The sequence below is a fragment of the Schistocerca serialis genome, chromosome 11, assembly GCF_023864345.2.
Source record: "Schistocerca serialis cubense isolate TAMUIC-IGC-003099 chromosome 11, iqSchSeri2.2, whole genome shotgun sequence".
In the NCBI taxonomy this organism is placed as follows: domain Eukaryota; kingdom Metazoa; phylum Arthropoda; class Insecta; order Orthoptera; family Acrididae; genus Schistocerca; species Schistocerca serialis.
The window spans coordinates 63,362,509-63,377,158 of NC_064648.1; the positions used below are offsets into that span (position 1 = coordinate 63,362,509).

The 14,650-nt window shown below is 41.0% G+C and overlaps 1 protein-coding gene across 6 annotated transcripts in view; it reads right to left on the reverse strand.

The window, feature by feature from the left end:
• LOC126427032 (zinc finger protein 721-like) overlaps positions 1-14,420 on the reverse strand; it is a 233,444-nt gene extending 219,024 nt beyond the window's left edge. For all 6 annotated transcript variants that reach the window (XR_007576503.1, XM_050089208.1, XM_050089207.1 and 3 more), the window contains exon 1: positions 14,275-14,420. Coding sequence is in view for 5 of the 6 variants with exons in the window: in XM_050089208.1 (XP_049945165.1) it covers positions 14,275-14,328 (54 nt within the window). In the remaining variant the exon portion in view is untranslated. The remainder of the gene's footprint in view (positions 1-14,274) is intronic.
• Between the last annotated feature and the right edge of the window lie 230 nt (positions 14,421-14,650).

Sequence of the window (14,650 nt, forward strand, 5' to 3'; positions counted from 1 at the left end):
TAACCCATAGAGCACCACTTTTATTTTGTTTGATAACTACATGCTCCCGAGTTGACCCCATTGAGAGCTACAAATGAGGTACTATTTTACTCATTCAGTTGAGTTGCATGTCCCCAGGAAATCTAACAGCGGTAGTTTCCCTCACTTTCAGCCGTCTGCAGTATCAACATAGCAAAGCTACGATGGTTAAAATCACAGATCAGTCAGTCGTCCAGACAGATATCCTTGCAACTATTCAAAAAGGCTGCTGCCACTCTTCAGGAACCACAGATTAGTTTGGCAACTCTACAGATAACCCTACACTGTGACTGTACCTACGGTATAGCTATCTATATCATCGAGTCACGCAAGACGCCCCAACATCTGAAAAGTTTATGGTTCATGACTGACAATGTAAAGAAACTGAACGAAAAAATTCAGGAACTACACTCGACAACAAACTAACGTAGAACTCTCATACTGAACACACAACTGTTATGTTATCAAGAATGATATACCTACCAAAGCGGCTGTTGGCCTGTGTAACTTTGAAATATGCAAGAAAAGAATATTTTTGTCTTTTTTCAATCTGTGTTAAAAATATTCATACATTTATTCTTTCAAGCACACATCATGTTTCATTAATCCCATCAGAGGGGAGAGTTTTCAGGGATGTGGAATGAATCAAGTTATATAATAACAGCCAAAATCAGCCACTGCTACCTACTGTGGTAATCTACGAGGTGTTACACAAGGTATCCGCGAACTTACAACATTTCGCCACTAGATGTCTCAAGGTACATATATTAGGTACTGTGGCACAAAGTTGCATCACCTTTGGCTCGTGCAGTTGTGAGTTGTCGTGGTGCATGCCAGGATACGTTCCAATGCTGCGAGTTGTGGAATGTATAAAATAAAGGAGTAATGCATTTGCATCAAATTCTGTTTCAAATTAAAGAAAACTGCAGCAGGTGAAACCCACCACCAGAGGCATTTGGTGAGAGTGCACTGAGTCAAGCAAGAATATTTAAGTGGTTCATGTTCTTCAAGGAAAACCAAGAATCTGTGGAAGATGACAAACATCCTGGTCGGCCGTTAGCATGCACATCAGAAATGATCACAAAAGTCCGGGATGCGATTCACAAAGACCAAAGGCAGAAAATTCATAATGTTTGTAACAGACTTCAGCTCAACGAATCAACGAATCTGGTCAGACTGTCAACAAGCAGTTTTACTGCTAGGTTTTGAGACAACTGGGGGAATTCAGCACAAATGGCCAGGGATTTGGAGGGGGGGGGGGGGGGAGAAAAAAAGAGAGAGAGAGAGAGAGAGAGAGAGAGAGAGAGAGAGAGAGAGGTTGGTGAACCATGAAAACGCACCCGCACACACTTTGCTAATTGTGGAGGAACTTCTGGCTAAAAACACCACAGCAACAGTCCCTCACCCCTCCTAACTGCCAGACCTTATCCCGTGCAACTTCTACCAGTTCCCAGGATGAAAATCACATTGAAAGGGCGACGTTTTTACGTAACTGTAGACATCCAGGTGGAATCGCAGTGGGTCCTGAACAGACTTCACCCTACAGACTCACAGGAGTGCTTCCAAAAATGCGAACAACATTGGAATTAAAACTTCCTGGCAGATTAAAATTGTGTGCCAAGCCGAGACTCGAACTCGGGACCTTTGCCTTTCGCGGGCAAGTGCTCTACCACTGAGCTACCGAAGCACGACTCACTCCCGGTCCTCACAGCTCTACTTCTGCCAGTATCTCGTCTCCTCCTCTGTGAGGACCGGGCGCGAGTCGTACTTCGGTAGCTCAGTGGTAGAGCACTTGCCCGCAAAAGGCAAAGGTCCCGAGCTCGAGTATTGGTCGGGCACACAGTTTTAATCTGCCAGGAAGTTTCATATCAGTGCACACTCCGCTGCAGAGTGAAAATCTCATTCTGGAAACATTGGCATTGTTGCATACAAGCTCGAAACGACTACTATGAAGGTGGAAGAGGACATTAGACCATAAATATAGTTCCCTGATTTTTACAATTAAATTCTCGGATATTTTGGGTAGCACCTCGTCTACTAACAATAAATTATAGCCAGTACTAATCTGCTCAAACTGATATTTATAATTACCTCTACATCACTCTATATATGTATATTAGGCCTGTAACAGCTACACTATACCACTCAGATACTGTTTTCATCTACTACCTCAAACAAGTAAGTGTTCAGAGGGGAAAGCAAAAAGTAAATGATATTCTTGTAATCCCCCCCCATGAACCGTGGACCTTGCCGTTGGTGGGGAGGCTTGCGTGCCTCAGCGATACAGATAGCCGTACCGTAGGTGCAACCACAACGGAGGGGTATCTGTTGAGAGGCCAGACAAACGTGTGGTTCCTGAAGAGGGGCAGCAGCCTTTTCAGTAGTTGCTAGGGCAACAGTCTGGATGATTGACTGATCTGGCCTTGTAACAATAACCAAAACGGCCTTGCTGTGCTGGTACTGCGAACGGCTGAAAGCAAGGGGAAACTACAGCCGTAATTTTTCCCGAGGGCATGCAGCTTTACTGTATGATTACATGATGATGGCGTCCTCTTGGGTAAAATATTCCGGAGGTAAAATAGTCCCCCATTCGGATCTCCGGGCGGGGACTACTCAAGAGGATGTCGTTATCAGGAGAAAGAAAACCGGCGTTCTACGGATCGGAGCGTGGAATGTCAGATCCCTTAATCGGGCAGGTAGGTTAGAAAATTTAAAAAGGGAAATGGATAGGTTGAAGTTAGATATAGTGGGAATTAGTGAAGTTCGGTGGCAGGAGGAACAAGACTTCTGGTCAGGTGACTACAGGGTTATAAACACAAAATCAAATAGGGGTAATGCAGGAGTAGGTTTAATAATGAATAGGAAAATAGGAATGCGGGTAAGCTACTACAAACAGCATAGTGAACGCATTATTGTGGCCAAGATAGATACGAAGCCCATACCTACTACAGTAGTACAAGTTTATATGCCAACTAGCTCTGCAGATGACGAAGAAATTGAAGAAATGTATGATGAAATAAAAGAAATTATTCAGATTGTGAAGGGAGACGAAAATTTAATAGTCATGGGTGACTGGAATTCGAGTGTAGGAAAAGGGAGAGAAGGAAACATAGTAGGTGAATATGGATTGGGGGACAGAAATGAAAGAGGAAGCCGCCTGGTAGAATTTTGCACAGAGCACAACATAATCATAACTAACACTTGGTTTAAGAATCATGAAAGAAGGTTGTATACATGGAAGAACCCTGGAGATACTAAAAGGTATCAGATAGATTATATAATGGTAAGACAGAGATTTAGGAACCAGGTTTTAAATTGTAAGACATTTCCAGGGGCAGATGTGGACTCTGACCACAATCTATTGGTTATGACCTGTAGATTAAAACTGAAGAAGCTGCAAAAAGGTGGGAATTTAAGGAGATGGGACCTGGATAAACTAAAAGAACCGGAGGTTGTACAGAGATTCAGGGAGAGCATAAGGGAGCAATTGACAGGAATGGGGGAAATAAATACAGTAGAAGAAGAATGGGTAGCTTTGAGGGATGAAGTAGTGAAGGCAGCAGAGGATCAAGTAGGTAAAAAGACGAGGGCTAGTAGAAATCCTTGGGTAACAGAAGAAATATTGAATTTAATTGATGAAAGGAGGAAATATAAAAATGCAGTAAGGGAAACAGGCAAAAAGGAATACAAACGTCTCAAAAATGAGATCGACAGGAAGTGCAAAATGGCTAAGCAGGGATGGCTAGAGGACAAATGTAAGGATGTAGAGGCCTATCTCACTAGGGGTAAGATAGATACCGCCTACAGGAAAATTAAAGAGACCTTTGGAGATAAGAGAACGACTTGTATGAATATCAAGAGCTCAGATGGAAACCCAGTTCTAAGCAAAGAAGGGAAAGCAGAAAGGTGGAAGGAGTATATAGAGGGTCTATACAAGGGCGATGTACTTGAGGACAATATTATGGAAATGGAAGAGGATGTAGATGAAGATGAAATGGGAGATATGATACTGCGTGAAGAGTTTGACAGAGCACTGAAAGACCTGAGTCGAAACAAGGCCCCGGGAGTAGACAATATTCCATTGGAACTACTGACGGCCGTGGGAGAGCCAGTCCTGACAAAACTCTACCATCTGGTGAGCAAGATGTATGAAACAGGCGAAATACCCTCAGACTTCAAGAAGAATATAATAATTCCAATCCCAAAGAAAGCAGGTGTTGACAGATGTGAAAATTACCGAACTATCAGCTTAATAAGTCACAGCTGCAAAATACTAACACGAATTCTTTACAGACGAATGGAAAAACTAGTAGAAGCCAACCTCGGGGAAGATCAGTTTGGATTCCGTAGAAACACTGGAACACGTGAGGCAATACTGACCTTACGACTTATCTTAGAAGAAAGATTAAGGAAAGGCAAACCTACGTTTCTAGCATTTGTAGACTTAGAGAAAGCTTTTGACAATGTTGACTGGAATACTCTCTTTCAAATTCTAAAGGTGGCAGGGGTAAAATACAGGGAGCGAAAGGCTATTTACAATTTGTACAGAAACCAGATGGCAGTTATAAGAGTCGAGGGACATGAAAGGGAAGCAGTGGTTGGGAAGGGAGTAAGACAGGGTTGTAGCCTCTCCCCGATGTTGTTCAATCTGTATATTGAGCAAGCAGTAAAGGAAACAAAAGAAAAATTCGGAGTAGGTATTAAAATTCATGGAGAAGAAATAAAAACTTTGAGGTTCGCCGATGACATTGTAATTCTGTCAGAGACAGCAAAGGACTTGGAAGAGCAGTTGAATGGAATGGACAGTGTCTTGAAAGGAGGATATAAGATGAACATCAACAAAAGCAAAACAAGGATAATGGAATGTAGTCTAATTAAGTCGGGTGATGCTGAGGGAATTAGATTAGGAAATGAGGCACTTAAAGTAGTAAAGGAGTTTTGCTATTTGGGGAGCAAAATAACTGACGATGGTCGATGTAGAGAGGATATAAAATGTAGGCTGGCAATGGCAAGGAAAGCGTTTCTGAAGAAGAGAAATTTGTTAACATCCAGTATTGATTTAAGTGTCAGGAAGTCATTTCTGAAAGTATTTGTATGGAGTGTAGCCATGTATGGAAGTGAAACATGGACGGTAAATAGTTTGGACAAGAAGAGAATAGAAGCTTTCGAAATGTGGTGCTACAGAAGAATGCTGAAGATTAGATGGGTAGATCACATAACTAATGAGGAAGTATTGAATAGGATTGGGGAGAAGAGAAGTTTGTGGCACAACTTGACCAGAAGAAGGGATCGGTTGGTAGGACATCTTCTGAGGCATCAAGGGATCACCAATTTAGTATTGGAGGGCAGCGTGGAGGGTAAAAATCGTAGAGGGAGACCAAGAGATGAATACACTAAGCAGATTCAGAAGGATGTAGGTTGCAGTAGGTACTGGGAGATGAAAAAGCTTGCACAGGATAGAGTAGCATGGAGAGCTGCAGCAAACCAGTCTCAGGACTGAAGACCACAACAACAACAATTCTTGTAATTCAGAAGGAAGCAATCACATTATAGGTACGGGAAGATAACAAAACACAAAGCAAGCCTTTGTTCATTAAATATATAATCAGCATCATCTTCAATAGCTTCCAGCCCCAAGCTGGGTGTGTTTGGGACAGAAGCCTCTCCATCTAATCCTGTTTCCCCACCAACTTTCTGTGTTCATTCTGGTCCAGTCCTCGACTCTTCTTTCAGCACACTCCTCCGAATCTTTCAACCATTTATCCCTCGGTCTTCCTCTCGGTCATTTCCTTTGCATCTCTATTCCACGTATCTGCTCGGGAATCCTCTCGTTTTCCTTTCTCTTTAAGTGCCCGTACCATCTTAGCCTTGGTGTTTCTATCCTGCTCTGCAAGGCTTCCAGTTTGCTGTTTCTCTTACCCTTTCATTCCTCATCCTGTCTCTTCTTCTTACTCCTAGCCTACTTCTCAGGCGCTTCATTTCACATGCTTGTAATCTGCTTACATCTCTTTTCTTCATTACACATGTTTCAGATGCATATGTCAATAGTGGTATGTAGTAACTTTTCTATGTGACTTCTTTACCTTTTTGTGGGATGTCTTTATTCCAAACCAGGCTCCTAACACTTCGCAGGAATTCTTCTGCTCGTCTGTACTTAAGCGTCCAAGGCTTTTCCTTGTGCATTGCTATCGGTAACAGTTCCCACAATCAATAATGGGGTGTCAGTACAATGAATTCATAATCTCCTTTGCTATGTAAATGAAGTTAGATGATTTTTTTTTCTTTTGTAGCAATTTAATATGTACTATTAGCTCTCAACCTAAGCTCAACCTCAGAAATCTTAACGTATTCAGAAAAACGAAGTCAAATATAAGTGACAACCAAAATTATAATTTTCATTACTGCTCCTTTCACTCACAGTAATTTAAGCTGTTCTATTACTTGCTAATCTGACCACAACATTACAGATCATTACTAATTCGTAAAAAAAAAAAAAAAAAAAAAAAAAAAAAAAAAAAAAAAAAAAAAAAAAAAATCAGCCAAATATTTGTCAGAAGCAAAATTACAAATATTAATGCTGCTCGTTTCACTCTCAGAAATTTAAATTGTACATCCCACCCTAACTACAACAGGGGAAATCAAGACTTATTCGGAAAAAAAAACCAGCCAATTTATTTGTGACAATGGAGATCACAAGATTGAGTGATTCTCACTGGCTACAACATACTGTCACCTGATTGGCTTCAATCAACAATACCGAATTGGCACCAGAAACAAAGAGCAAAATAGCCACCGACACCACAAGTGCACTTAAGCCTTTTCTAATAATGTACCACCATTTATTTATGAAACTGTTGTTCTGTATATGTACATGGATGGAAATACATAAATCTTAAAAATACTGAGATTTCCTTCTGTGTACAAATACGGAACAACAATTTTGTTAATAACAAACAATACAGCAGCAGAAAAAATGCAGATGTCCACTATACAGTTAGCCTTCTGCCACCAAGCAGTGTCAGCAGTGCGCAAGTAACAGCATTACTGCATTTACTAGGCAGTCGTCTATTTTAATAACCGTTTAAATTTTGTGTCGAATTGTTTGCGCTCTCTGTAGATTAGTTCAGACATTCTTTGCACAACAGTATTTAGCACGGATAGGGACTGCGACTGCTGTGTTCGGGTGCGGGCTGAGTTGGCATCCCTTCGCTCCCAGCTTCAGGCAGTGTTGGCTTTGGTCACACAGCTTGAGGCTGTTGCCAATGGGCATCACTGTGGGGGTCCGAATGGGGGTTTGTCGGCGACAGCCAGCTCATCCCACGCATCCCCCGACTGGACTAATACTGTGGCTGCCCGGGATACTGCCCACATTGAGGCTGACCCCTCACCCATGGTAGAGTGGGAGGTCATCTCGAGGTGTAGCAGGGGGCGAAAGACATTCCGGAGGGCTGAACGGAAGGCCTCTCCAGTTTGTGTGACGAACCGGTTTCAGGCTCTGTCTCCGGCTGATACTGATCTTCGGCCGGACATGGCTGCTTGTCCTGTTCCAGAGGTTGCCCCTCAGTCTGCAAGATCCGGGTGGTCGCAGAGGGTAGGCTTACTGGTAGTTGGGAGCTCCAACGTCAGGCACATAATGGGGCCCCTTAGGGATATGGCTCCAAGGGAGGGGAAGAAAACCAATGTGCACTCCGTGTGCATACTGGGGGAAGTCATTCCAGATGTGGAAAGGATCCTTCCGGATGCCATGAAGGGTACAGGGTGCACCCATCTGCAGGTGGTTGCTCATGTCGGCACCAATGATGTGTGTTGCTATGGATCGGAGGAAATCCTCTCTGGCTTCTGGCGGCTATCTGATTTGGTGAAGACTGCCAATCTCGCTAGCGGGATGAAAGCAGAGCTCACCATCTGCAGCATCGTCGACAGGACTGACTACGGACCTTTGGTACAGAGCCGAGTGGAAGGTTTGAATCAGAGGCTGAGACAGTTCTGCGACTGTGTGGGCTGCAGATTCCTCGACTTGCGCCATAGGGTGGTGGGGTTTCGGCTTCCGCTGGATAGGTCAGGAGTCCACTACACACAGCAGGCGGCTACACGGGTAGCAGGGGTTGTGTGGCGTGGACTGGGCAGTTTTTTAGGTTAGATGGCCTCAGGCAAGTACAGAAATGGCAATGGCCTCAAAGGGTGCAGGGCAAAGTCAGGACATGCAGGGACAAAGCAGCAATCGGATTGTAATTGTAAACTGTCGAAGCTGCGTTGGTAAAGTACCGAAACTTCAAGCGCTGATAGAAAGCACCGAAGCTGAAATCGTTATAGGTACGGAAAGCTGGCTGAAGCCAGAGATAAATTCTGCCAAAATTTTTACAAAGGCACAGATGATGTTTAGAAAGGATAGATTGCATGCAACCGGTGGTGGCGTGTTTGTCGCTGTTAGTAGTAGTTTATCCTGTAGTGAAATAGAAGTGGATAGTTCCTGTGAATTATTATGGGTGGAGGTTACACTCAACAACCGAACTAGGTTAATAATTGGCTCCTTTTACCGACCTCCTGACTCAGCAGCATTAGTGGCAGAACAACTGAGAGAAAATCTGGAATACATTTCACATACATTTCCTCAGCATGTTATAGTCTTTTAGGTGGAGATTTCAATTTACCAGATACAGACTGGGACACTCAGATGTTTAGGACTGGTGGTAGGGACAGACATCAAGTGACATTATACTGAGTGCACTATCCGAAAATTACCTTGAGCAATTAAACAGAGAACCGACTCGTGGAGATAACATCTTGGACCTACTGATAACAAACAGACCCGAACTTTTCGACTCTGTATGTGCAGAACAGGGAATCAGTGATCATAAGGCTGTTGCAGCATCCCTGAATATGGAAGCAAATAGGAATATAAAAAAAAGGGAGGAAGGTTTATCTGTTGAGCAAGAGTAATAGGAGGCAGATTTCAGACTACCTAACACATCAAAACAAAAATTTCTGTTCCGACACTGACAATGTTGAGTGTTTATGAAAAAGTTCAAGGCAATCGTAAAATGTGTTTTAGACAGATACGTGCTGAGTAAAACTGTGAGGGACGGGAAAAACCCACCATGGTTCAACAACAACAAAGTTAGAAAACTACTGCAAAAGCAGAGAGAGCTTCACTGCAAATTTAAAAGCAGCCAAAACCTCTCAGACAAACAGAAGCTAAACGATGTCAAACTTAGCGTTAGGAGGCCTATGCATGAAGCGTTCAGTAAATTCGAAAGTAAAATTCTATGTACCGACTTGACAGAAAATCCTAGGAAGTTCTGGTCTTATGTTAAGTGGATCGAAACAGCATATCCAGACACTCTGGGATGATAATGGCATTGAAACAGAGGATGACATGTGTAAAGCTGAAACATTAAAAACCTTGTTCCAAAGCTGTTTCACAGTGGAAGACCACACTGCAGTTTCTTCTCTAAACCCTCGCACAAACGAAAAAGTGGCTGACATCGAAGTAAGTGTCCAAGGAATAGAAAAGCAACCGAAATCACTCAACAGAGGAAACTCCACTGGACCTGATGGGATACCAATTCGATCCTACACAGAGTGCGCAAAAGAACTTGCCCCCCCTTCTAACAGCTGTGTACTGCAAGTCTCTAGACTCTAGAGGAACGGAAGGTTCCAAATGATTGGAAAAGAGCACAGGCAGTTCCAGTTTTCAAGAAGGGTCGTCGAGCAGATGTGCAACACTATAGGTCTATATCTCTGACATCGATCTGTTGTAGAATTTTAGAACATGTTTTTTGCTCGCGTATCATGTCGTTTCTGGAAACCCAAAATCTACTCTGTAGGGATCAACATGGATTCCAGAAACAGCGATCGTGTGAGACCCAACTCACTTTATTCGTTCATGAGACCCAAAAAATATTAGATACAGGCTCCCAGGTAGATGGCATTTATCTTGACTTACGGAAGGCATTCGATACAGTTTCGCACTGTCGCCTGATAAACAAAGTAAGAGCCTACGGAATATCAGACCAGCTGTGTGGCTGGAATGAAGAGTTTCTAGCAAACAGAACACAACATGTTGTTCTCAATGGAGAGACGTCTACAGACGTTAAAGTAACCTCTGGCGTGCCACAAGGGAGTGTTATGGGACCATTGTTTTTCACTATATATATATATATATATATATATATGACCTAGTAGACAGTGTTGGAAGTTCCGTGTGGGTTTTCGCGGATGGTGCTTTAGTATATAGAGAAGTTGCAGCATTAGAAAATTGCAGCAAAATGCAGGAAGATCTGCAGCGGATAGGCACTTGGTGCAGGGAGTGGCAACTGACCCTTACCATAGATAAATGTAATGTACTGTGAATACATAGAAAGAAGGACCCTTTATTGTATGATTATATGATAACGGAACAAACACTGGTAGCAGTTACTTCTGTAAAATATCTGGGAGTATGCGTACGGAATTATTTGAAGTGGAATGATCATATAAAATTAATTGTTGGTAAGGTGGGTGCCAGGTTGGGATTCATTGGGAGAGTCCTTAGAAAATGTGGTCCATCAACAAAGGAGGTGGCTTACAAAACACTCGTTCGACCTATACTTGAGTATTGCTCATCAGTGTGGGATCCGTACCAAGTCGGGTTGACAGAGGAGAGAGAGAGAGAAGATCCAAAGAAGAGCAGCGCGTTTCATCACAGGGTTATTTGGTAAGTGTGATAGCATTACAGAGATGCATCGCGATGTAGCTTGCTGTCCAGGTTTCGAGAGGGTGTGATTCTGGATGAGGTATCGAATATATTGCTTCCCCCTACTTATACCTCCCGAGGAGATCACAAATGTAAAATTAGAGAGATTCGAGTGCGCATGGAGGCTTTCTGGCACTTGTTCTTTCCGCAAACCATACGCGACTGGAACAGGAAAGGGAGGTAATGACAGTGGCATGTAAAGTGCGCTCCACCACACACTGTTGGGTGGCTTCCGGAGTATAAATGTAGATGTAGATATATGACATGAAGTACATACCAACCAGAAAATCATTTTTTTATTGGCCCATGAGACAGCTTCCAAGCTGTTATATATAATGACTATGGAAATTCATGTTGTATTGTTCAATACGCAATTGTATAAATACACTTCAGTTAAACATTTTGTAGACAGGCTAAATTTAGTTAAACAATACAAAGTGATTCTACACACACACACACACACACACACACACACACACACACACACACACACACACACACCCTTAAGAATGGTAAAATGTAAGCTGTATGATTATAATTAAATTAAGAGATCGTTTGCATCACTATTTATAAATTCATCTACAGTGCGGAAAGCTCTTTCTTTCAGATAGTATTCCACAGCTTCTGAACTTATTAGTTTTAAATGCCTTGTCCCACTGGGTTGTTGCTTAAAGAGAGATTTTCATATATGAAAAAAGTAGTTTTATAAGTCTAGTCTAGGGAATATTCAAAGAGTTCCTATTCCTAGTTCCACAAGAGTCAATATTTAATCGACTATCATGTTTACCCCTATTGTTCATGGTGTGCATAAAGATGCAACACATATATCGACTTGTGACAGTCATAATTTTGTTCTGTATGAAACACATTTTGCATTAGTGTATGCTCTTAACCATACATACAACAAATAGCTTTTTTCTGCCAAAGAAAGACACCATAACAGTTGCATGTCTGGGAAAAGGCGAAACAGACAAGGATTATCTGTTTAGCACTAACATAGGATTTTAATTTCCAGAGTAGGTACAACACACAGTACAGTTTTGTTGCATAAATTAGCCGTGTTTGTGTTCCAATTCAGTTTGGTTTTGAGGTGGATACCCAGTAATTTGACAAGCTTTTGCCATGGCAGTCATTATCCCTCAAGAACATTATACTCTCAATTTTAACTATTGTTTACTTTTAATTCACTTGCCCAAAACCAGCAAGATGCCTTCTCCATCATACGTTACTATTTCCACATTTGTGTCATTATGGGAAGTGATAAATGTGGTATCTCATCTGCATCCATTAGCACTTCAAAAGGTAGCAGCTTAGACAGATCATTAAAAAAACTGTTCGAACAATAATCCCTGAGGCACTCCTCCTATAACATAAAGAAAACCTGACTTTTTCGTTGGACTCTGTCAGGATCATTTTTTCCGACTGGACAAGTATCCATATCGGGCCTGATTTAAGAGGCAACTCATGAGAAAAATCATTTAGCTGCTTTCTAACTACCACTTCAATTATTTTAGATGATAATGGAACTAACCGTGATGGGTCTACATTCTGGTGATGCCCATCTCCCTTTTTAGGCACAAGTATAGTTACCATCAACTTCAAACAGCCGAGGAAAGGCACTTTTCTAAAATATGCAGTTTATAGGGTAGCACAGTAGATGGCTTATTTTTTTCTATACTCTTTTTACATAAAAGTTGGAAAGGTTGTAATTGTCCCCACCCTTTCAGTTGCTGAGCTTTGGCATGACATCTACCATACCAATAGGGAAAACATATTTCCATTAAAACTCCCTATTACTGTGGTTCATCACTTCAAATTCTGCACCCATTGTAGTACCTAGGCTGATTCACTGTCATTATTGGCTACTGTCTCATTATCTACAGCATATTTCTCTTAAAAGTATACCCCCCCCCCTCCACACACACACACACACACACACACACACACACACACACACGTGTATGTGTTATAGTCATCTCTGTAGAATAGTGTATGAAAATAATATGAAGACCTGAATATAAAACTGCGGATAAATATAAATTATGCTATGAACCATATGCTTTTGTATATCTGTTAGTTAACAAGTATCTAAAACTTAAGTCTTACATATACACCTAGAAATAAATGTATACAACACTACATCGGCTAAATATTTTAAGTCATTTGAGCAAGTTGACATGGCATATATGACAAATGCACAGACTGTACATAACTTAGAGAAATGGGAATAAATAAAGGCCACTCAATCAAAACAAAGTAACCAGTATACTAGCAGAACCTGTAACCTCTAGTTTTCCACAAAACTTATTATCAAAAAGTAACAAGCGGTAGCCACGTTTACATAGTAATCTAAAGTGTAAGTGGGTCCCCTATAACAACGGTTCTAAACAAACCCTAAGGATGCCAGTCAAACTGTTTATGAAAAAGCAGCACCATTTCCTATGATCTAGTTCATTTTATACAATATAAGAATTCCTTTATCTGCCCAATGTGATCATAATTAAGTAATTGTGTATTTATGTACGATTTAATATTAAGAATTAATAATATGTTGGCTATACTGATAAAATCTATGCATGTTCTTATGTTAAATGAGTCATGAACAATCTGAAACTGAAGATTGCTCTACATGACTAATGCACATATGAAAGAATAATGCATGTGAGGTGCAAAGGTTTTAGCGAGTCTTCAGTTTGGCGGCGTAAAATTTAGCTAAGCAGCTCCTCAATTACCATCACAACACTTCGCAAATCTGGAAGCTTTGTCGGCTCTTAATAGGCTGCTTAAATTTACGCTAAGTTCTGGAGGATTAAATAGTACATTAGCTTACCGGTTACCTTTTAATTTACTCGAAATATGGTATTACTACTATTACATACAATCATTTACTACCCAAAAAAGCAAGGGAAAATTTCGATCTAATTAAAATCAGCATATTGTATGAATACAAAGCATGACATCAGTAACAGACAACCTATCTCGAACTATATCGGTATTCGTACTAGCTGATATTAGCGACAAATTTTTGTATGTATGTGTATTGGAGGGCGCATGTGTGCTGGAGTCATAAAGTCGAAGATAAAACTGTTGAAAAGAGTGTCACAAATAACATTGCGTCAAATTAATTTTGTCAGTTAACCACAGACGTCAACAATTGCATTTTTTTACTATTCCTCTTTACGTTTAAGAAACACTAGCTGACATTAGAAAGATTTAAATCTACGTGAATAAATAGTTCCGCACGACTGAAATATCTGTAATCAAATTATATGATTAAAATACAAAACAGGATATTCCGTAACTCTCGATGTTCACGTTACGTAGCTACGCGATGTTAACATGTCAGCTGTGCTGCGTAAGCAGTGAAGACGCTGCAAGTTGCCAAGGCATCTGTCAATACGTAAGACGTCCTCCTCCATCTTAACTTCCAATTATTAAGACAGAACACAATTTCGTCTGACTGCCAGTTAACGAAGACTACCAATTCTGGCGTAATTACACTCTCTCCTGACATATCTTACCTCAGTGACGTTACTATTTTCTGACGAATGTTTTTCATTTCCATTCGAATCCATTTTCCTTAAGAAATACTACTTGTAAACACTACGGTACTTGATAAGAAACAATCAAACTTTCGTGAGCAGAATCAAAGATCCTTACAGATGATATTGATCGGAGGAGCTGCACTACAAGAGCAAGCGAAGTACTTTAATTATATAAAAAAGAAATTTAAATTATGCGGTGAAGGAAGGTCGAACAAAGCATTTGAAAATATGCATATTCAAATTAAAGCTAAACAAGAAATACGATCGTAAAGTATTAGTGTTATGGAAATACTGTATGCATATGACAATTGTTGGGATGCTGCATAGTGTGTAATCAGAAGACTTAGAATGT